A 22,403-nucleotide genomic window follows, 5' to 3' on the forward strand; every position below is an offset into this window, starting at 1 on the left:
ACCAGAAACTCTAGTCCTATAACCTTGGTTCATCATTTGTTAGCAGTGTATTCATTTCCACTGATCAATAGATCCCTCCTGTTCTTATTCTGAAATGTTCTTGCACCTGAGAACGGTTATTCTTCCTGAGCACTGCTATTGTTTGCCTAATGGCATCCTAGTCATGATCATTGAGTTCATTTCTCAGTTCTGTACTGTCGTGTCTCTGACCTTTACCAGCAACTCTAATTCTCTAATCCTGGTTCATCATTTGTCAGCATTGTATTCATTCGATAGATCCCTCCAGTTCGTATTCTGAAATCTGCTTTGTCCTGAGTACTGTTCTTGTTCCTAAGCACTGCCTTTATTTCCTTAATGCCATCCTGGTCTTGATCACTGAGTTCATTTCTTCTTTCTACTCCTTTATGTCTCTGACCTTGAATTTTCTCTTAGCTGTGAATCTTTGCTTGTGACTATGACTTTGGTTTTGTTACCTGCCAGCAATTGGGGGTCTTAAAGGCTCATCCTTAACTTTGCTCTTGTGTGTTCCATCTTCTGTGTTTACGACTGCATTTTAATTTATTATCCACACTCTTCCAGCCACCACTATAGCCAGTAACTTACAATATATGTCTCAGTTGTTGCAAACTTCAAACTCCCTGTGCAGTCCGATCCTGCAGTGAAATTCCCTTTCATCTGTTCCTGGTAGATAAGCAAGAGGTAGGGAACAGATGGAAGGGGATGGATTAGACCCCTAGGGTTTGTTTACAGTCTGTAACCATAGAGACTCGGACATTAGGTCTGCATAGGAGACGAAATTGCATTTTTTTTCTTATTTTGGATACATTGGAACAATAATAAAAAACAGTTGCAAAAAATACATGTACATTTTAAATATAGGAAGCAGTAACTTTCATCAGCAAAATACATATTAGCCAATTTTAAAATGATACACTGTAATTCTGAATGTAAACTAGTAACCGAACAACCAAGGATTTATTAATCCACTGAATAATATTCCAATACCATTTAACTAATATGTTTATAGAAGCATGTAACCTCTCTTCTCTACACTACTAGATCATAATTTTTTCCTATTGGTTGTTTGTTTTCCTCTTATATATTTCCATTATTTTAGAAGATGTATGGATATATTGACATCCGTCTTTATTATAATACAAATGGTAATACAATGGCTACTGTTGTGTTCTTTCTTTTAGATCATTCTGAATTCCATGCACAAATACCAGCCTCGGCTTCACATAGTTAAAGCAGATGAAAACAATGGATTTGGGTCCAAGAACACTGCTTTTTGCACCCATGTATTCTCAGAGACTGCGTTTATAGCTGTAACATCTTACCAAAACCACAAGGTAAAAACTTTTTGCCATTAACTTGCTTCTCTCCTATAAGTAATTTTAAACTGATACTTCTGTAACAAACAAATAAGAAAACAAATAAAATAACGTAACTGCTGTTACTGCTTCCCTTTGTTGGGAGAAGAAAGTACGCTACAGCCATGGACCTTAATATCTCCAAAATACTTTAAAAAAACAAAACAAAAAAAAAAGCTGTAAAAAAAATTATTGCAAAGATAAACACACATTTGTATGATTCTGGGTAAACAGTGAAACAGTTAATGAAAAAAATCACCCAAAGGTCTTTTACTGAGCTGCCAAGCCTCTCTCAGGCTTATGCACACATTTTACGGGTTTCTGGAAAGAAGTACAGCCAGCCAATCCTTTTTTCTTCTGTAACATCTGTATATAAAGTGAACTATTTTGCCCATGTGGAGAAATGCTAAAATGAAGAAAGAAATAAAATAAAAATATATACAGACCCTTGGAAAGAATTTCATCTGAACATTTTAATTTAAGGGAGGAGGGGAAAATTATAAAATATCTCCACTGTAAACTGCGCAGCCTGACAGTTTGCTTAAATAATGCAGCAGATTTTTATCTTGGAAATTGCTTGAACGTACCAGTATCCTCCAGCAAGCTGCAACGCGATGTACATATGTTCTCAATTGTGTTCATGCAACCTTTTTCGAACATCTTTCCCTATATTGAGAGTGAAAAATTGGGGTGAAAAAAGATGCATGAAAGCAACATTTAAATTACGTTATTGTAAGTTAGACAATTCTAGTGGAAACTGTCAAGAGGCAAAACTTGCTTGTTTTGTTGTTGCCATTTTCAGCTAAACCCCCCAACAAAAATCGGGACACGTATTTACACCCATAGGCTGCGGAATTGTCTTGATTATCTTTAGTCACCATGCAGATATGTCAGGCAACTCATACAAGAAACGTAAGGGAAGCAATTAGAGTAGCCATTCTCTGCAGGGTTCATTCTTATTCTTTTGTGTCACAGGGATTTACCTTTATCTTATTATACAGTCATATCTACTACTGTGTAACCCCAACATATTAATTGATGATGAGATGACTCTCAGTAAAAGTGTTTGCATAAAAGGAGGAGTTAACCATACTGCCGTTTACATTTAAAGGGGTACTTTGGTGGAAAACATTTTCTTTCAAATCAACTGGTACCAGAAAGTCAGGCTGGGTGGACTTTAGGTTTTGAAGATACAGGAACCGGATCCGGCTGGGGGGGAGTAAAAACCGGGCGCTACTGTATCCCAGCCAGACCCGGCCTGTATCTCATTCATGTCAATGAGCCGACCAGAGTAATTTTTGACTAATTTTGCCCCGCATCCGGTTTTCTGATCAGACCTAAAACCATTGTATGCCGCTGTTTTAGGTCCGGTCACAAAACTGGATACGGGGCAAAAATGAAATTAATGAGATATGGGTTCGGCTGGGATACGGGAGCGCCCAGTTTTCATTCCCCCCAGCAAGATCCGGTTCCCATATCTTCAAAACATAGTTTAAACCCACCCTTAAAAGACTTGTAAATTACTTCTATTACAAAATCTTAATCCTTCCAGTACTTATCAGCTGCTGTGTCCTTTTCAGTATGACCACAGTGCTCTCTGCTGATACCTATGTCTGTGTCAGAAACTGTCCAAAGTAGGAGAAAATCCCCATAGCAAACCTCTCCTGCGCCAGACAGTTCCTGAGCGCCAGATTTGAAATTTTTTTTTTTCCCACCGGATACCCCTTTAAGTGCCCAATAGATGTGTTCTCACTAGTCATGTTAATAGACTTATTGTCCATTTGGAGTTTTTAGTTTGTGAATATCATACTTTATTCCAATGAATTAATGTTTTACTAAACCACTGTTTCCAGGCCTAAAGGAGACCCCAGTGTTCACGATTTATGGATTACTTCAATACTGTACAAATTATTTTAATAGTGTAACAGTTATAGCCTCTATTGGAGATTTAGAAAACATGTACTGTCATGCTTCATAAGTATTGGAACTGAGAAACTCCGTACTAAATCATTACAGAGATTTCTCCAAAGACATTTATAGCTTATCCAAAGAATATCTTTAAATATTACATAGATGGGGATATCAAGTTTAGACCTCACACCAATTCTAACAGGTGAGAGGCTACACTGTCCAGGCTTAAACTGAGTGGAAAGGGTTGAGTCTAGATTACTTGGGCAGATGGACCCTGTGAATATGCCATTAAAGGGGTACTCCGGTGGAAAACATTTATTTTTTAATTAACTGATGCCAGAAAGTTAAACAGATTTGTAAATTACTTCCAGTAAAAAATCTTTACCCTTTCAGTACTTTTTAGCAGCTGTATGCTACAGAGGAAATTTTTTTTCTTTTTTCTCTTTTTTCTTTTTTGTCTTGTCCACAGTGCTCTCTGCTGACACCTGATGCCAGTATCAGGAACTGTCTAGAGCAGCATAGGTTTGCTATGGGGATTTTCTCCTGCTCTGGACAGTTCCTGATATGGGCATCAGGTGACAGCAGAGAGCACTGTGGACAAGACAAACAAGAAATTCAAAAAGAAAAGAATTTCCTCTGTAGCATACAGCTGCTAAAAAGTACTGGAAGGGTAAAGATTTTTTAATAGAAGTAATTTACAAATCTGTTTAACTTTCCAGCACCAGTTAATAAAAAATAAAAAAAAGGTTTTCCACCAGAGTACCCCTTTAATATTTATGGTTGGAAAACTCTTTCAGATACTATCAAGGGCTGTAGTATATTTACTATGCAACTGTAATTTCATTATTTAACAAGACAAAGAGTTTATCACTGTAATACTAAATTCTGATGTATACATGTTTTTTTTTAATAGATAACCCAGTTAAAGATTGAAAATAACCCTTTTGCCAAGGGATTTAGAGGAAGTGATGATATGGAGCTGCACCGCATGTCCAGGATGCAAAGGTATTATAAATATGTACATACACAATAAAGAAATGAACAATGGAGCACAGAAACAGTAATCTACTTAAACACTTGCTATTTCACTTAGGTACAGGTGTACACTAAATTGCATACAAAGATGTATAGCCAATAATTCTGCCATACAGTGTCCATATCTTATTCATGCTGGTGGTCTACAGAGCATTATCATGCTATTAGCATTAGCATTGTACACAAGCTTACAGCACTGATAAGATGTACTCTCAGACAGAATATATAACAGGTAAAATGTCACTGCCATTTTGAACAACTTTTAACATGTTGCTTAGACATGTCAAATGTTAAAGGGGTACTCCGCTGCTCACCGTTTGGAACAAACTGTTCGAACGCTGGAGCCGGCGCCGGGAGCTCGTGACGTCATAACCCCGCCCCCTCATGACGTCACACCCTGGCCTCTTAATGCAAGTCTATGGGGCATCCACACCCCCTCCCACAGAATTACATTGAGGGGGTGGGCCGTGAAGTCATGAAGGGGCGGGGCTATGATGTCACGAGCTCCTGGCGCCATCTCCAGCGTTCGGAACAGTTTGTTCTAAACACTGAGCAGCAGAGTACTCCTTTAAGGTCACACCGGGTGTCAGTGCTGAGACCCACTGCGATCATGAGTGAAAACAGTGTTCACCTCTCTCCCTGGCTTTCACTCAAATCCAACTCTTTCACTGCATTCTCTGGTTTCTAACTCATGAATGCAGTGAGTCTCAGGACTGAGACCTGGTGTGATCTCAACTTTTGATACAATTGAGCAACATATCATGTTGTTCTAAATGACACTTTAAATGCAGTAAAGCCCCTGGGAGAAGAAAGGCTTTGTGCTTCACTCCCTGAATCACTGTGATCTCTGTCTCTCCAGGCTTCTCTTTCATTTCAACTTCTTTACTGCTTGCTAAAATGTGAGTTTACATTTAAAGTGTAAGTAAATCTAAATTTTAAGTTTAAGTAAACGTTAAAGTATACATTTTATCCATAAAAATACTAAATGTTCCTCATGATACAAATATGAAAAGAAAAGAAAAAAAAAGAGACTAGATCTAAAAATAAAACAAATTATAAGCCCTCTGTCAACAAACTGATATTGCCAGAACCATCTTACAATAAAGGGAGCCTTTCGGTGTTCCCTAAGCACTTTCTGTGCAGTGCCTCGGGCACTGAACACTCTCCGATCATGCTCCTCTGCTCTGAGTGATTGCTCTATCCAGGAAACAACTAGAGACATCTCTCAGTATAAAGGGAATGGATTGGACACAGGAGCGTAGCTATAGAGGTAGCAGTTAGAGATGAGCGAACTTTTCAAAAATTTGATTCGGCCGATTCGCCGAATTTTCCGGAAAAGTTCGTTTCGATCCAAATTTTTTCGTGGCAAATCTATATTAAAAAAGGCTATTTCTAGCCTACATACAGCCTCTATAGGGGTATAGAACACTTTGCGTTCTAAAACGCATATGGAGTGTGCTGGGTTAGTGAAATAATACTGTTATTCAGAATAGCATGCAGATTACCGGCATCGCTTTTAGAATCACTGCCGCACAGCAGCACAATGACAGAGCCTGGTGGTGGCATCAGTGTCAGGAGACCATATAGTGACTGAATGACAGCGTGGAGGTGTTGGCAGCATGAGGAGACCATTTAGTGGCTGAATGGCAAAGCGTTGAGGTGTTGGCAGCATGAGGACACCATATAGTGGCTGAATTACACAGCTTGGATGAGGCTGAAGCATGAGGACACCATATAGTGGCTCAATGACACAGAATGAAGGTGTTGGCAGCATGAGGACACCATATAGTGGCTCAATGGCACAGTGTGGAGGTGTTGGCAGCATGAGGACACCATATAGTGGCTGAATGACACAGCTTGGATGAAGCTGAAGCATGAGGACACCATATAGTGGCTGAATGACACAGCATGGAGGTGTTGTCAGCATGAGGAGACCATCTAGTGGCTTAATGACACAGCATGGACATGTTGGCAGCATGAGGACACCATATAGTGGCTAAATGACACAGCTTGGATGAGGCTGAAGCATGAGGACACCATATAGTGGCTGAATGACACAGAATGGAGGTGTTGGCAGCATGAGGACACCATATAGTGGCTGCATGGCACAGTGTGGAGGTGTTGGCAGCATGAGGACACAGCTTGGATGAAGCTGAAGCATGAGGACACCATATAGTGGCTAAATGACACAGCATGGAGGTGTTGTCAGCATGGGGAGACCATACAGTGGCTTAATGACACAGCATGGACATGTTGGCAGCATGAGGAGACCATATAGTGGCTGAATGACACAGCCTGGATGAGGCTGAAGCATGAGGACACCATATAGTGGCTGAATGACACAGAATGGAGGTGTTGGCAGCATGAGGAGACCATATAGTGGCTTAATGACACAGCATGGACATGTTGGCAGCATGAGGACACCATATAGTGGCTGAATGACACAGCTTGGATGAGGCTGAAGCATGAGGACACCATATAGTGGCTGAATGACAGAGAATGGAGGTGTTGGCAGCATGAGAAGACCATATAGTGGCTGAATGACACAGCCTGGAGTTGGCTGATGCACGAGTACACACCAGGGCTTCACAATCCCTCCAAAAAAACACCACAATTTTAGAAATTTTTGAAAAAGATTTTGAATAGCGGGTGCTACCTATGAGAAAATTTGAAATTACCAGACCCAGGCCCCACAGAGGCATCAGCAACCCATATATTGCCTGAATGACACAGCTTGGAGTTGGCTGATGCACGAGTACACACCAGGGCTTCACAATCCCTCCCAAAAAACCCACAATTTTAGAAATTTTTGAAAAAGATTTTAGATAGCGGGTGCTACCTATGAGAAAATTTGAAATTACCAGGCCCCACAGCGGCATCAGTAACCCATATATTGCCTGAATGACACAGCCTGGAGTTGGCTGATACACGAGTACTCACCAGGGCTTCACAATCCCTCCAAAAAAACACCACAATTTTAGAAATTTTTGAAAAAGATTTTGGATAGCGGGTGCTACCCATGAAAAAATTTGAAATTAACAGACCCAGGCCCAGCAGCGCCATCATTTTTTTTTTTGAAATGTAAAACAACCCGGACCCCAGTGTGTGGATACGAAGGACCAAATTCAACAAGCCCCCACAGGGCTTATGTGGCCGTGATATTTAGGCAAAATGTCTCCATTGCCCTGACCGGCCATTGTTTCCAAGACTTCTCGCCAAGGCAAACCATGTGAAGAGCAGCGTGACACTGCTGTGACCTGCACACATGGAAGGGCCACTGAGACTTGTCCGGGCAGTGGAGGCTTAAGACACAAAGGAGAATGTGGAGGCGGAGTAGCACACTGTCGCAGGACCAACGGGCTGACAGAGTGTAGCAGGAAGCAGCATTGAGTACACACCAGGGCTTCAGAATTCCAAAGAAAAAACAACCATTTTAAAAATAATTTTAAGAATATTTAGGACAGCGGGAGCTACCTGTATGCTGCATGAATGACACACCCTGGAGTTGGCTGATGCATGAGTACACACTAGGGATTCACAATCCCTAAAAAAAAAAAAACAACAATTGTAGAAATTTATGAAGAAGACTTATGCACAGCGGGTGCTACCTATGAGAAAATTTGAAATTCCCAGACCCAGGCCCAGCAGTGCCATCAGTAAACCATATATTGCCTGAATGACACAGGCTGGAGTTGGCTGATGCATGAGTACGCACCAAAGCTTCACAATCCCTAATAAAAAAGACAAACATTTTTGACGAAAAATTTTAACGAAAATTTAGGACAGTGAGTGCTCTCTATATATTACCAGAATGACGCAGCCTGGAGTTGGCTGCAGCATGAGGAGACCATTGAAATGTGGGATTTTTTTATTTGAAATTTAAATCAAAATTTGTGTCCCGGACCCAGCCATGTGGGTACAAAGGACCTAATCTTACAAGCACCCACAGGGCTCATGTGGCCGTAAGATGTAGGCGCAACGTCTCCATAGCCCTGACCGGCCATTTTTGGTTTTTGTACCTTTGTTTAAGAACAAGCGCATATCCAGAAGACTCTATAATGCAGGACGGTGGACCACCAAAAGACATTCTTCTATAAAAGAATTTTTTATGAAATAAAGAAGCAGAGTTCATCCCTCTGCATATTTTTTTGCGCAACAAGTGTTCAATGGTATAATGGTTATTATTTTGGAAAATTCTAGATTACTTTGATAATTATCAGAAAATTTGAAAAAAACACTACCCAAGAGTGTTTAATAACCCCATACATTGCACCATAAATGTTGAAATTTTTTATTAAGCATGTATGTATGTATTTCAAAAATCCTAAAATTAAAGGCCCAAGCCCAGAAGCATCAGGAAGTCAAGTACTTCCTGAAAGACACAGGAGCAGTCAGGAGTAGGCATCAGCAGTACCCAAGAGGCTTTAATAACCCCTTACATTGCACGATCACTCGCGAGATCGAGCAATAACAGGTGTGTTATGCCCTCAGATGTCCGGGGCTGCACGCGCTACACTGAACGGACCAGCGTGTGTCTATTTTTCACCGACAGGTGCGGGTAACCCGCTAAACCCCCTTCGCGATAGGGATCAGGGATTGCAATTATTTGCCAGGAAAGAAGAATCACAACTAAGCGCCGGTCATAAGCTCGGGTTCATTAAGTCCCTGCCCTTTGTACACACCGCATGTCTCTACTATCGATTGGATGGTTTAGTGAGATCCTCGGATCGGCCCCGGCGGGGTAGGAGAAGGCCCTAGCAGAGCGCCGAGAATTTAAAGATCATTGTTGAAATTAGCATTAAGCATGTATTAGCTGCTGCTAAACTTCCAAAAATTTAAGGCCCAAGGCCTGAGGCATCAGGGAGGCAATTATTTCCTGAAAGACACAGAATGAGTCAGGAGCAGTCATTCACAGTACCCAAGAGGGTTTCATAACCAACCCCTTACATTTAAAGATCAATGTTGAAATTTGCATTAAGCATGTATTTAGCTACTGCTAAACATCCAAAGATTGAAGGCCCAAGACCTGAGGCATCAGGGAGGCAAGTAGTTCCCGAAAGACACAGAATGAGTCAGGAGCAGTTATTCGCAGTACCCAAGAGGGTTTCATAACCATCCCCTTACATTTAAAAGTCAATGTTGAAATTTGCATTAAGCATGTATTTAGCTACTGCTAAACATCCAAAAATTAAAGGCCCAAGGCCAGAAGCATCAGTGAGGCAAGTAGTTCCTGAAAGACACAGGATCAGCCAGGAGCAGGCAATCGCAGTACCAAAGAGGGTTCCATAACCCTAATTGATAACCCAAGAGGGTTTCATAACCAACCATAATTGGGAAATGTTGGTGTAGCAGCTTGGTCAATCTACTCTGAGGCATCTGGCATTGGTGGCTGGAAATCCTGGCTGATCCATCCCTGATTCATCTTCACAAACGTCAGTCTCTCCACATTTTTAGTGGACAGACGGGGGGTGACTATGGCCCCGGCTGCACTAAACACCTGCTCTGATGGCACACTACTGGCCGGGCAGGACAGATTTTCCAGGGCAAACTCTGCTAGTTGTGGCCATGAATTAAGTTTAGTTGCCCAGAAGTCCAGCGGATCTTCAATGGTTGTTGGCATGGCCATGTCAAGTTATGCCACCACCTGCTGGTTCAGGTCCTGCTCCATTTCTACCTGCTGCTGATGAGTTGCTTCACTATGCGGGTGAAGAAAGCTACTCATCAGCGGCTGTAGACTCAGGCTGCTGCTGATTGAGCTGGTACTGCTCCTCCCACCCCTCCCCTCCCCAGCAGCCATGGCAGTGGAAGGTGAGCGCAGAGGGCCCCCCGAGTCAGACCTGCGAGTGGATGAACCATGTGGCCGATAGGCATCAGCCAACTGACTACGTAGAATGTCTCTGTAGTAGGTCAGTTTGTCCTCCCTCTCGGTGGGTCTAAAAAAGGCCCCCATTTTGGGACGGTAGCGAGGGTCTAATAAGGTGGAGATACAGAAGTCATCCCGCTGACAAATTTTGACAATTCGGGGGTCACTACGCAAGCAACTGAGCATGCATTGTGCCATTTGCGCCAGTGACTTGGAGGGACTACCTGCCTCCATCTCCACTGCATACTGCCACGGTGTGTCTGGGTCCTCTGTCTCAACTTCCTCATAACCCTCCAGCTCCTCTGGCTGCTCCTCCTCTCCTGTCCGAAGACTAGAAACACCGGCCATCTCATCCAACCTAAACTGTGCTCCGCTCTGCCCCTCATCATCCTCCTCCTCCAGTTCAGCCCCCACAGGACTCATGTAGCCTTGAGATGTAGGCGCAACGTCTCCATTGCCGTGACCAGCCATGGTTTCAATAATTTGTTGTAGGAAATGTAGGAGTGGAATTACGTCGTTCATGGTGTAATCCAGGCGACTCACAAATAATGTGGCTTCCTCAAAGGGCCTCAGCAAACGGCAGGTGTCACGTATGAGCTGCCACTGGTTCACATTGAAGTTCCACAGGGGAGTACTCCTATCTGCTTGGATCATCAAGAAATCGGTGATGGCTTTTCTTTGTTCGTATAGTCTGTCCAACATATGGAGGGTGGAATTCCAACGTGTGGCAACGTCACAAATAAGACTATGTTGTGGGATACCGTTCTGACGCTGCAGCTCAAGGAAGGTGTGCTTGGCGGTGTACGAGTGGCTGAAGTGCATGCACAGTTTCCTTGCCATTTTCAGGATGTTTTGCAAATGGGGTGAAGACTTGAGGAAGTGCTTGACAACCAGATTCAACACGTGTATCATGCAGGGCGCATGTTTCACACTTCCTTGTCGCAGCACGGACACGATGTTCTTCCCGTTTTCTGTAACTATGGTTCCCATTTCCAGATTTCGTGGAGTAAGCCATACTCGGATTTCTTTACGAATGAACTTTAGCAGTTCCTCCCCTGTGTGACTCCGTTCGCCAAGGCAAACCATATGAAGAACAGCTTGACACCGCCGTGCCCTACACACATGGTACAATGAATGGCCACCGAGATTTGGACGTGCAGTGGAGGCCGAGGACACGGTGGAGTATGAGGAGGCGGCGTCGCACACTGTAAGAGGACCAACTGCCTGGGAGCGAGAGCGTGGAGGAGGAAGTGGTGTGACCTGTCCAAGTTGCTGTTGTGGCTGTGCAGGAACCACATTTACCCAGTGAGCCGTAAAAGACAAGTATTGTCCCTGCCCGTAGTTACAGCTCCACACGTCGGCGCTGCCGTGTACTTTTGAACACACCGACAGGCTCAAGGACTGGCCCACCTTCTCTTGTACAAACTTATGTAGGGCTGGTACTGCCTTCTTCGCAAAGAAATGACGGCTTGGGACTCTCCACCTCGGCTCGGCACAAGCCATCAATTCTCTGAAAGGTGCAGAGTCCACCACTTGAAAAGGGAGGGACTGCACCACCAGCAACTTGGACAGGAGCACATTCAACTTCTGCGCCGTTGGATGAGTGGGCGCATACTGTTGTCTCTTGAACATGGCTTTGCCGATGGGTTGTTGGCGGAATGGCTGACTAAAAGCGCGAGAAGCAGAAGCGACAGAAGGAGGGTTTGACACACAGCTCCCTTCGGCTGAGGTGGTGGAGCCTTGGCTGGATGAAGGAAGGAGCGGATGGCCACTGGGTGATGCAGTAGGCTGGACCACTACATCGGAGCCACCGTTCTCCAAGGCTGCTTTATGGTGGCGAAGCATGTGTTGACGCAGGGCCGTGGTGCCGACATTGGGACCCTGGCCACACTTCACCTTCTGCCGACAGATCTTGCATGTGGCTACGTGAACCTCCTCCGGATGCCTTATGAAAAACTTCCACACCGCCGAGTAGCTGATTTTCCCACCCACAGTCCGCACTAATTGACTGCTACTAGCGCCGTCTCCAGGAACCCCTGTTCCACTATCTCCCGGAAAGGTAGGCTGCCGCGAAGCAGGTGGTCTCCCCCGGGCACGTTTGGCTCCTGAATTTCCACTACTGCCACCATGCTGACTGCCAAACGTGCTACCGCCTTGCTGCCTCAAGGGCAACCTGTAACTCTTCTCCTGATGATGATGAAGCCCCTTCTGCACCCGGCTCCCAATTGCGATCGGCTTCATCATCATCAACAGTTGTGTGCACGTCACTGATGTCCTTTTCAGGTTCCCCAACAGTGTCTGCTTCAGGACCCTGAACACTTGCAACACCGTATCCCACGTCACTCTCCGCATCATTACTTGGCCGCATAGCGGAGCAAGCGGCGCATGTCTCCTCCCCTTCTTGGCTGTCCAGTAGCTGCTGACTGTCCTCTATTGGATCGTCCTCCGTAAATAGTGGAGCTGAACCCACAGCATAAGATACTTCTTTAGGAGAGGGAACATCATAGGACAAAGGCAATGGGAGGACACGGACTGCTCCCGGGCCATGCCAACTGAGGGTTGTGTCTGAGGAACCCACCGACTGTTGACTGGGGGTGTCAGATGTCACTTGGGATGTGGATGAGCGTGTTAACCAATCGACGACGGCAGATGGGTTGCTGGTGGAGACACGACTGCTGGCTGATAACGGGAGCTCAGGCCTCTCGCTTCGACTCCTGCTGCCACTCGCCCCAAGTCTGCTGCCAACTCTGCCTGAAGTATTTAGGCCTCTGCCACTCCTCTGTGCATGTCCTGGCACTTTTCTGCCTGACATACTTAGTGCGTTTATGAGGGTATTACAATACGCTACACTACTCTTTAAACAGTATTTGTCTAGAACGGCAGCAGGTGATTACTTACGACTGTCCTTGAACAGTATGTAGGCCCTTGACAGATTAACAGGTACGAGATGATACAATACTTGGATGTTCCTACACGGTATGCACTGATGAGGGCAGTAATATGCCTAACTATTAGCAGAAAAAACTCTGTAGTTTTGTAAAACACCAGCCGGAGGATACTATTGTTTGGACTTTGACGGTTTGGAGCACATTGACAGTTACTAAATGGTACAATACTTGGATGTACCTATGCGGTATGCACTGATGAGGGCAGTAATAGGCCTATTAGCAGAAAAAAATGTATTTTTGTAAAACACAAGTCGGTGGATACTATTGTTTGGACTTTGACGGTTTGGAGCACCTTGACAGCTACTAAATGGTACAATACTTGGATGTACCTATGCGGTATGCACTGATGAGGGCAGTAATATGCCTAAGTATTAGCAGAAAAAAACTCTGTATTTTTGTAAAACACCAGCCGGTGGATACTATTGTTTGGACTTTGACGGTTTGGAGCACCTTGACAGCTTAACAGGTACTAAATGGTACAATACTTGGATGTACCTATGCGGTATGCACTGATGAGGGCAGTAATAAGCGTAACTATGCGCAGAAAAAACTCTGTATTTTTGTAAAACACCAGCCGGTGGATACTATTGTTTGGACTTTGACGGTATGGAGCACCTTGACAGCTTAACAGGTACTAAATGGTGTAATACATGGATATACGTATGCAGTATACACTGATGAGGGCAGTAATATGCCTATTAGCAGAAAAAACTCTGTATTTTTGTAAAACACCAGCCAGTGGATACTATTGTTTTGACTTTGATGGTATGGAGCACCTTGACAGCTTAACAGGTACTAAATGGTACAATACTTGGATGTACCTATGCGGTATGCACTGATGAGGGCAGTAATATGCGTAACTATGCCCAGAAAAAACTCAGTATTTTTGTAAAACACCAGCCGGTGGATACTATTGTTTGGACTTTGATGGTATGGAGCACTTTGACAGCTTAACAGGTACTAAATGGTACAATACTTGCATGTACCTATGCGGTATGCACTGATGAAGGCAGTTATATATGCGTAACTATACGCAGAAAAAACTGTTTAAAAAAAAAAACTGCCGGTGAATAGTATTTTTTGGACTTGCACAGTATGTAGCCAGCCCCTTGACAGATTAACAGGTACAAAATGGTGCAAATGCACCACAGTCCACTGAACAATCACGTATTTCTGAACAGCAGCAGGACCCAACAGTGCAGCAGCACAAAAAAAAATCCAGGGATTAAACCCTAAATTGCACTCTGTCACACAATTCTGAGCAGCAGAAGTTTTGTGGAGCAAATAAAAATAAACTCAATTGTGCTGAACAATGAGGAGATAAGATGCCTCAGAAAGTTCAGGCAGCTTGGAGATCTGCATGAGGCAGCTGACAGCTATCTGCCCCTCTCTGCTGCAATGCTCAATAACGTGAATAGGAGGTTTAGCTATCAATGATCCTTCTCAGAGTAACAGCACAGCACTCTGCACTCCTGTCTTTCCCTAATGCTGATGTGACTAGCAGTTGCAGTGTAACGCTGTGGTATGAGCTATTCACACACACGCAGTCCCATCCTCTCCATCTGAGTGCATAGATGAAATGAAGAGAGGCAAGATGGCCGCCGATTATATAGGGGCTATGACATCACAGGGGTCAGTGAACACTGATAGGCTGCATCTCACATGTGATTCAGGGTCAGCCTGCCTACCTTCATTCCCGCTGTTGTTTCCCGCCCTCCCATAATCCCCTGCCCCATGTAGTCACATGTGGATCTGCCATCTTAGGTCCCCAATAGCCTGGAACGCTGTAAACTGGAGTTTAATGAAGCGATTCGCGCAATAGAATCACGGAGATATTCGTATATATTGTGAATCGATTTTTTCATGAAATTCGTAATGAATTCGGGTTCATCTACTTTGATTCGCTCATCTCTAGTAGCAGTCACACCGGGGCCCTGGTGCCTACTGTAAGGTGGCCCCAAAACACATATGCCCCATAAGAGACCAGTATTTTCATTGGCATATGGGGCCCTGTTGCAGATTTTGCATCTGGGCCCAGAAGCTACAAGCTACGCCTCTGATTGGACAGCTTTCTGTGTACAAGAAGAGACTTTCTTGAGCACATTTAAAATCTCAGGGTGCATGCACACCACGTTTTTTGCAATACAGTTCCCATATCAGATTTTTGATGAAAAACGGATTCCTCAAAACTGGACTAAACGTGTGTACAAATTTCAACCCCTATACGGTTTGAAAAATCATGTCCGGTTGTATCAGTTTTTTAAGAAAAAAAAAGGTATACCTTTTTAACTTTTCACTCCATTTTGAATAAAGTTTCACTTGCTTGATTCAAATTCCAAGAAAAAACCATATGGTGAAAACCAGATGGAACCGTACGCACATACGGTTCTGTACGGTTCCCTTTGACTCCCATGTTAAAAAGAATGGTTTAATACGATTTTTCACCCGGAGCAAAAAACGTGGTAGACTACGGTTTTGGGTACGTGTAAAAAAAAAAAAAAAACGGACAAAACCGTATATATTCTAACGTTGGACGTTTATTAAAGGGGTACTCCGGTGGAAAACTTTTTTTTTTTTGTTAATCAACTGGTGCCAGAAAGTTAAACAGATTTGTAAATTACTTCTATTAAAAATCTTAATCCTTCCAGTACTTATTAGCTGCTGAATACTACAGTGGAAATTCTTTTATTTTTCGAACACAGTGCTCTTTGTTGGATCATGAGCACAGTGCTCTCTGCTGACATCTCTGTCCACTTTAGGAACTGACCAGAGCAGCATATGTTTGCTATGGGGATTTTCTCCTACTCAGGACAGTTCTTAAAATGGACAGAGATGTCAGCAGAGAGCACTGTGCTCGGGATGTCAGCAGAGAGCTCTGTGTTCCAAAAAGAAAATAATTTCCTCTGTAGTATTAAGCAGCTAATAAGTACTGGAAGAATTAAGATTTTTTAATAGAAGTAATTTACAAATCTGTTTAATTTTCTGGCACCAGTTGATTAAAAAAAAAAAATAATAATAATAATTCCACTGGAGTACCCCTTTAAGCAGTGTGTGCATTGGCAGCTACTTTTCCAAAGACTTTCATTGTGCATAATATTAGATAAAAAATACAAAAATGTTTCATACCTATTTTACAGACATATTTTGCTATTCATTTTACACTGTGTAAACATAGCCTAAAGGCTATGTTTGTTGTTTTTTAATCCAATTTTTTTGCTACTTTTTTTGCAGGTCACATTGGGCTTTCTCACTATATAAAAATAAGGCAGATATCAGTTATTTTTGTAGTTTTTCTTTAGGGAAAAACTACAAAAATTAAAAACATAAAACATAATTTTCCACATTTTTTCAGGTTATTTTTTAATACTGTTTATTCATTAAATAATATTCAATGCTGTCTTCATGGATATGGATAATAATAGTAAAAGCCCATTACATCCCCTACTGTTGATCTGTACAGTTGCAGATTGCACCTTCTCTGCATGTATTTGGACCCTTCTGCTGAGGGAAACCCTGTGATGTGTTTAGTGACCTAATAGGCTTCCCCAGCAGGGGCACAGTTCCTAGGGAGCACAATTGGGTGACAGCACCCAATATGATCAGGGATTTTTAGTTACAGGGAACTGATAATTTAATTTCCCTGACACGGTACAGTATTGGGCAGTCAATGTGAGTGACAAGAGCCCTGCAAAACCAGCTGTAATAAGTTAAGGCATGTTATGTAATTTTAATTGTATTATACTTTATTTTATTCTACATTGGTTTATGTTTTTTCTGCAGCAAAGAGTATCCTGTTGTTCCAAGAAGCACTGTGCGACAGAAGGTTACATCGAATCATAGTCCATTCCCTTCTGAATCACGCAATATAACTAGTTCCTCCAACCTCAGTTCCCAGTATCAGTGTGAGAATGGTGTAAGCAGCACCTCTCAGGACCTAATGCCTCCTTCCAACTCATATACTTCCTTGCCACATGAACCGGGCCCTATATACCATTGTACAAAAAGGAAAGGTAAGTGGACATATTGCAGTAATTATAAGAAGAGTGCAACATTTGATATGTGCTATAATAGAGGCTTTTTTTGGTGAAAGATCAAGTAAAATCTACAATTTTGTACGATTAAATTTTGGGAAAAATTATTTAAAAATGCATTAAGACAGAAAACAAGGACCTGTGTACGGTTTGGTATCCACTAATCAATGCTTCTAAATCACTTTAAATTCAGAACAGGATACAAAGGAGGAAGGCCAACCTCACTGAACTACCAAAACCTAGACTGCAGGCAATAGCCTTTTCCCCTAGTGACAAGTGACAGACTTTCTAAAGCTTTTCTGAATACAATTTAGATTGCTGTCAGAAGCTTATCTTCCCTGTTGTCAGAATGATCGCTCATATTAAAATCCAACTGTCTAATCTTTTTTCCCAAGAGTTAAAAGGTCCCCATATAGGGTCAGTCTTAGTAACTGGCCTTTCACAAACCCTATAACTGTAATATGGCCCGTAGTTATGTTGTTGTATTTGTGCATGTGATTGTATAAGGGTACGTTCACACAATTCCGTACGAAGATGCCGCAGCAGCTGGAATGATATCTATGATGTCAATGGGGTTCTATGATATCTACGGGATTGTGCCCTGTGCACATGGTGGAATTTCCGCAGCAGATGCTTCTCCTTCAGAAATCCCGTGACATGTTTGTGACACGACCCATTTCTGAACGGTCCTAGCACCAGCTGTATTCTGTATTGTACGGTCCTAGCACCAGCATGTTCTGCCTACGCTCTGCTGTCGGGTGAATGTCCGCACGGAAACATAGCCTTACAGTACATATTCCAACTCATGTAATACCAGACCCTATTATAGGTTCAGTCATGATTTACATATATTTATAAAGTCAGCATTTGTCAATATCATAAATAATGCCTGTGACATATTTCTCTTCATAAAAAAAACTTTATTTTCTTTGCAGCAAGTGAAGAAACAGCTGAGCATCCTTATAAAAAGCCCTATATGGATACATCACCAAGTGAGGAAGACCCCTACTTCAGGTCTGGGTACCCCCAGCCATCCTCCTCTTCTTCATCTTCAACATCCTTTCGCACAGAGTCTGCCCAACGTCAGGCATGCATGTATGCTAACTCAACACCTGCCACAGAGCAAGTTACAGGCATAGAAGACATTTCTTGTAATAGTTGGTCAAGTGTACCCTCCTATAGCAGCTGTACTGTGGGAGGAGGCATGCAGTCCATGGAACGACTGCCTTACCAGCACTTCTCTGCTCATTTCACCTCCAGTTCACTCATGCCCAGACTGGGTAATCATGCAGGTTCACAGTCTGCCGATACCCACACTATGTTTCAACATCAACCTTCTCACCAGGCTATTGTGAGGCAATGTGCGCCTCAGTCTGGATTACAACAGGCATCATCAATTCAGTCCTCTGACTTCCTTTACCCTCACGGTGTTCCACGGACCTTATCTCCACACCAGTACCACTCTGTCCACGGAGTAGGCATGGTGCCAGACTGGAATGAGAACAGCTAACAAAACAGACATGAGACAAATATTTTGGGTAAAGTCTAAGCAAAGTGTCTCTAGACCACACAAAGTGGACCTATGTCAAAAGGACAAGATTTGTACGCTGAACTTTATTTCTGGAAAACCTCAAAACAAACTTTCACCTTGGTCTTTCACTTTCTCCCTACTTCTGACACAAGTATCACGAGTATAGGACAGTAAACAAATCGTAGATGGGTGATACATTGGTGAAGAAAAGAAGTCTGTTGTAAAGAGCCTACGTATAGGCTTTGCACTTCACACAACAGGCTGCACCACAATGGTGCCTACATGTATAAGAAAGAAAGTGAAAAACTCATGCACTTCAAGAATTCACCTGCATGCCTCTGCCATAAATAACTGGGTGTTTGCAGTGAAATACACTGTGTGATATTGGAGGCTAGAACTCTGGGTTTAGAAACATGTCAGTAAAAAAGGGGACACAGCAAGGTTGTGTTGGAGAGTGGCAATGAAACCATCATTCAACTATGCCTTCCAGGATATTCTGGATTTTTTTTTTATGTGTGAAAGGAAGGAAAACGGGGGAGGGTGTGTGTGATACATTTAAGTATCCACAAATGTACACATGGCCTATGTAATTTGGGGGGGGGGGGGGGGGATTTATCATTAATACATGCTGTGTATTTTGCTTTGAATTGTTGCAAAATTTTGAGCAGCCCACACACTGTGCAAAAAGTTGAGACTCTATAGAGGTGTAGGCGACACAAACTTTTGCTTTTTGGTTTATGTACTATTGGTGCACTGGTCATTAAATAGATGAGGAGTCCAACTAATGCTAAATTACAAATGGGAAAACAAGACTATCATTAGCTTTAGTATCATGCACATAATAGAAACTCAGTAAATGATAAATTCCCCCCTTTGTTTAAAAAAATCAGGTCAACAAAGTTCTAAAATAAGTTGCAACTCACCAACTATTCTGTAATAAACATAACAAATCCAAATGGCCCAAGTCTACCCAGCTTAAGGTTAAAATATAGCTTGTATACTGCAAATAGATTCTACCCCTTTTGCCTACAAGTATATAGTTGTGAAAGCATTTTTTTGATACTCAAATAAGAACAAGTCCATTAACAGATATTTACTATCAGAACATATTTAAGTTTGCAGTGATAAATTCAAGCTACTTCCCATTGGTCTAATTCCCATTGGTGCCAGTCTAACCTTATGACATGGGTTCTGTTTCCCTGCCCTCTCCAGGAACACGATGTGCTATGTTTGTTAACTGTTGTGTTATTGACATTGTTATATAATAAAAGATAATATATTTTTTTTCTGCTTGATCTTTGTGGGAGTTTTTGCAAATTGCTTTTATGCAATAACAAATGAATGCTGATGGAATTTAATATAAAGCTTACCTTCACCTTAAAAATTACATATAGTTTACAGATACACAAATAGTTGAGTAAGTTTGTACATATCATTACTTACCGTATTTTTCGCCATATAAGACGCTCCGGCATATAAGACGCACCCAATTTTAAAGCATGAAAATCTTGAAAAATAAGGTTCTGAACCTTCAACCTGCGGACCTCCAGATGTTGCAAAGCTACAACTCCCAGCATGCCCGGAGAGCCGTTGGCTGTCTGGGCATGCCAGGAGTTGTAGTTTTGCAACATCTGGAGGTTCGCAGGTTGAAGACCACTGGTATAGGATGTAATACTCACGTGACCAGTCACTGCTGCCCTGGATGTCGCCCTCCATCGCTGTTGCCACGTCCCCGGGGTGTCCCCGTCGCTCAGGAATGTCTCTGCTGCCGGGTATCCTTGCTCTCTGTCGCTACGCACGCCGCTACGCACAACACTCCTATTGGATGACAGGACGGCGTGCGCTACGACATGATGATGACGAAGGAGAGCGCCGGCCATTCAGGGGATCCCGGCACGGAGCAGACAGGAGGTCCCTCCCGGTGTCCTGTAAGTTGTTCGGGACGCGGAGCTGAGCAGCCGGGTTAGTGTCATTTTTGCTTCAGACGCGGCGGTCAGCTTTGATCGCTGCGTCTGAAGGGTTAATACAGGCATCACCACGATCGGTGATGTCCTGTATTAACCGCGGGTCCAGGCCGTTGATGACCGCAGGGACCGCCGCGATAGGACAGGTTTTAATGTGTATTTGCCGTATAAGATGCGCCAACTTCCCCCCCCCCCAGTTTTGGGGAAGAAAAAGTGCGTCTTATACAGTGAAAAATACGGTAGTTTCTACTGATCCTGAGTAAAATATTTATAGTCCATAGCTTGTTATTTTAGTAGATACTGAACCAGTCAATAGCTTGTTCACAGACACACCATTAGGGTAGGGTCACAAGTGCTGTATTTAGCTGCTGCATATTTTCCTACCCATTGACTTCAATTGGTAGGAAAATATGCAGCAGAAAAAATACGTCATGTGTGATCCTACCCTGTGCTGTTGAAAAGGCAGTCTAATCTGCAGGCATCACATGATAGACCTGGAGGAACTGTGCACATGGATATTTCATTTTGTAGGAAAAGTTTCAGGATACGTAACTTGTCATTTGTTCAAGCACATCTCAGCTTGTTCTAGGCTTTGTAGTCAAAGGGCCGGACCTGCTCAATGACTGATAGTACTTTCTATATGAACGCTTATATCCAGTTGTCAATTACTAAGTAGGACACCCACTTGACTATTTAGTCCAGAATGAAAAGAGAATGAAAAGAGATTCATACTGTATCAGGTTTGATGCTCACTGTAAAGGACCCCAATTTCATCTTGACCAGATAAGTATCTATGTGTATAGGGCCTCCGGAATCTAACTATGTGGGAGAAAAAATAGAGAGATTTTTCAACATGAACCAATTACAGTTCAGCTTTCACTTGACCTCAGCTAGTTACCTGAGCTGTGATTGGTCGCTGTGGGAAAATCACTCTATTTTTTCTCTCACACAGTTTGATAAATCTGGGCCACAGGCTCTATTTTTTCTCTCACACAGTTTTGCCACAGGCCCAGATTTATCAAACTGTGTGAGAGAAAAAATAGAGTGATTTTCCCACAGCAACCAATCACAGCTCAGGTAACTAGCTGAGGTAAAGTGAAAGCTGAACTGTGATTGGTTCATGTTGAAAAATCTCTCAATTTTTTCTCCCACATAGTTTGATAAATCTGGGCCTGCGGCAATGTCAGATGAAGGATCAAGCATATTGAATTGCAACTACCCAATCCTCAAGGTAACTGTAATGTTCTATAATGTATATGTGTATTCTAAATTACTTCTGAATACAATTGGATGTAGACACTTTGCTTTAAATAATAAAACTAAAAACTATATATAAGCCATCATCAAACAGCTTTTAACCCTCTTAGAGGAAATAATATTATTCAACTACATTCCGATATAGGTCTTCTTAGTATATTTGCCTTTTTATACTGAATACATTGTATGAAGCAGCACATTTCCTTACATTTCCATAATGTTTTATTGATCTTCACCAAAAACATGGACTGGAAAAGCAAGAAAAATTAGCAAGTAAGCCATTTTAACTAGCTTAACAAGATACATACAAAAGCCTCTACTGACAGCAAATGAGCAAAAGTTTTTTTTCTTTCAAATAAATATTTTAGAAAAAATACATTTCCCTAATATAGCTGACAGCAGCAATTTCCAGACAAAGGAGTTAAGTAATCATCACTCCTGATTGCCTCAAGATTTTTGTGACTAAGCATGCATGGAAAGGCATCGGTGG

General features: G+C 42.6%; 1 protein-coding gene and 1 long non-coding RNA gene across 2 annotated transcripts in view; one reads left to right on the forward strand and one right to left on the reverse strand.

The window, feature by feature from the left end:
- The window catches only part of TBX5 (T-box transcription factor 5), a 77,432-nt gene extending 57,432 nt beyond the window's left edge, over positions 1-20,000 (forward strand). The window contains exons 5-8 of the mRNA XM_056528766.1: positions 1,200-1,352; positions 4,198-4,289; positions 16,911-17,140; positions 18,097-20,000. Of these exons, the coding sequence (XP_056384741.1) occupies positions 1,200-1,352; positions 4,198-4,289; positions 16,911-17,140; positions 18,097-18,671 (1,050 nt within the window). The 3' untranslated portion in view covers positions 18,672-20,000. The remainder of the gene's footprint in view (positions 1-1,199; positions 1,353-4,197; positions 4,290-16,910; positions 17,141-18,096) is intronic.
- LOC130280322 (uncharacterized) lies at positions 1,212-21,529 on the reverse strand. The gene is made up of 3 exons (XR_008846027.1): positions 21,410-21,529; positions 1,961-2,039; positions 1,212-1,779 (listed from the first exon to the last, which is right to left on the reverse strand). It is a non-coding gene; the product is annotated as an uncharacterized LOC130280322 (long non-coding RNA).
- Positions 21,530-22,403: the final 874 nt, after the last annotated feature.

Source organism: Hyla sarda, chromosome 1 (assembly GCF_029499605.1).
Source record: "Hyla sarda isolate aHylSar1 chromosome 1, aHylSar1.hap1, whole genome shotgun sequence".
Classification (NCBI taxonomy): Eukaryota; Metazoa; Chordata; class Amphibia; order Anura; family Hylidae; genus Hyla; species Hyla sarda.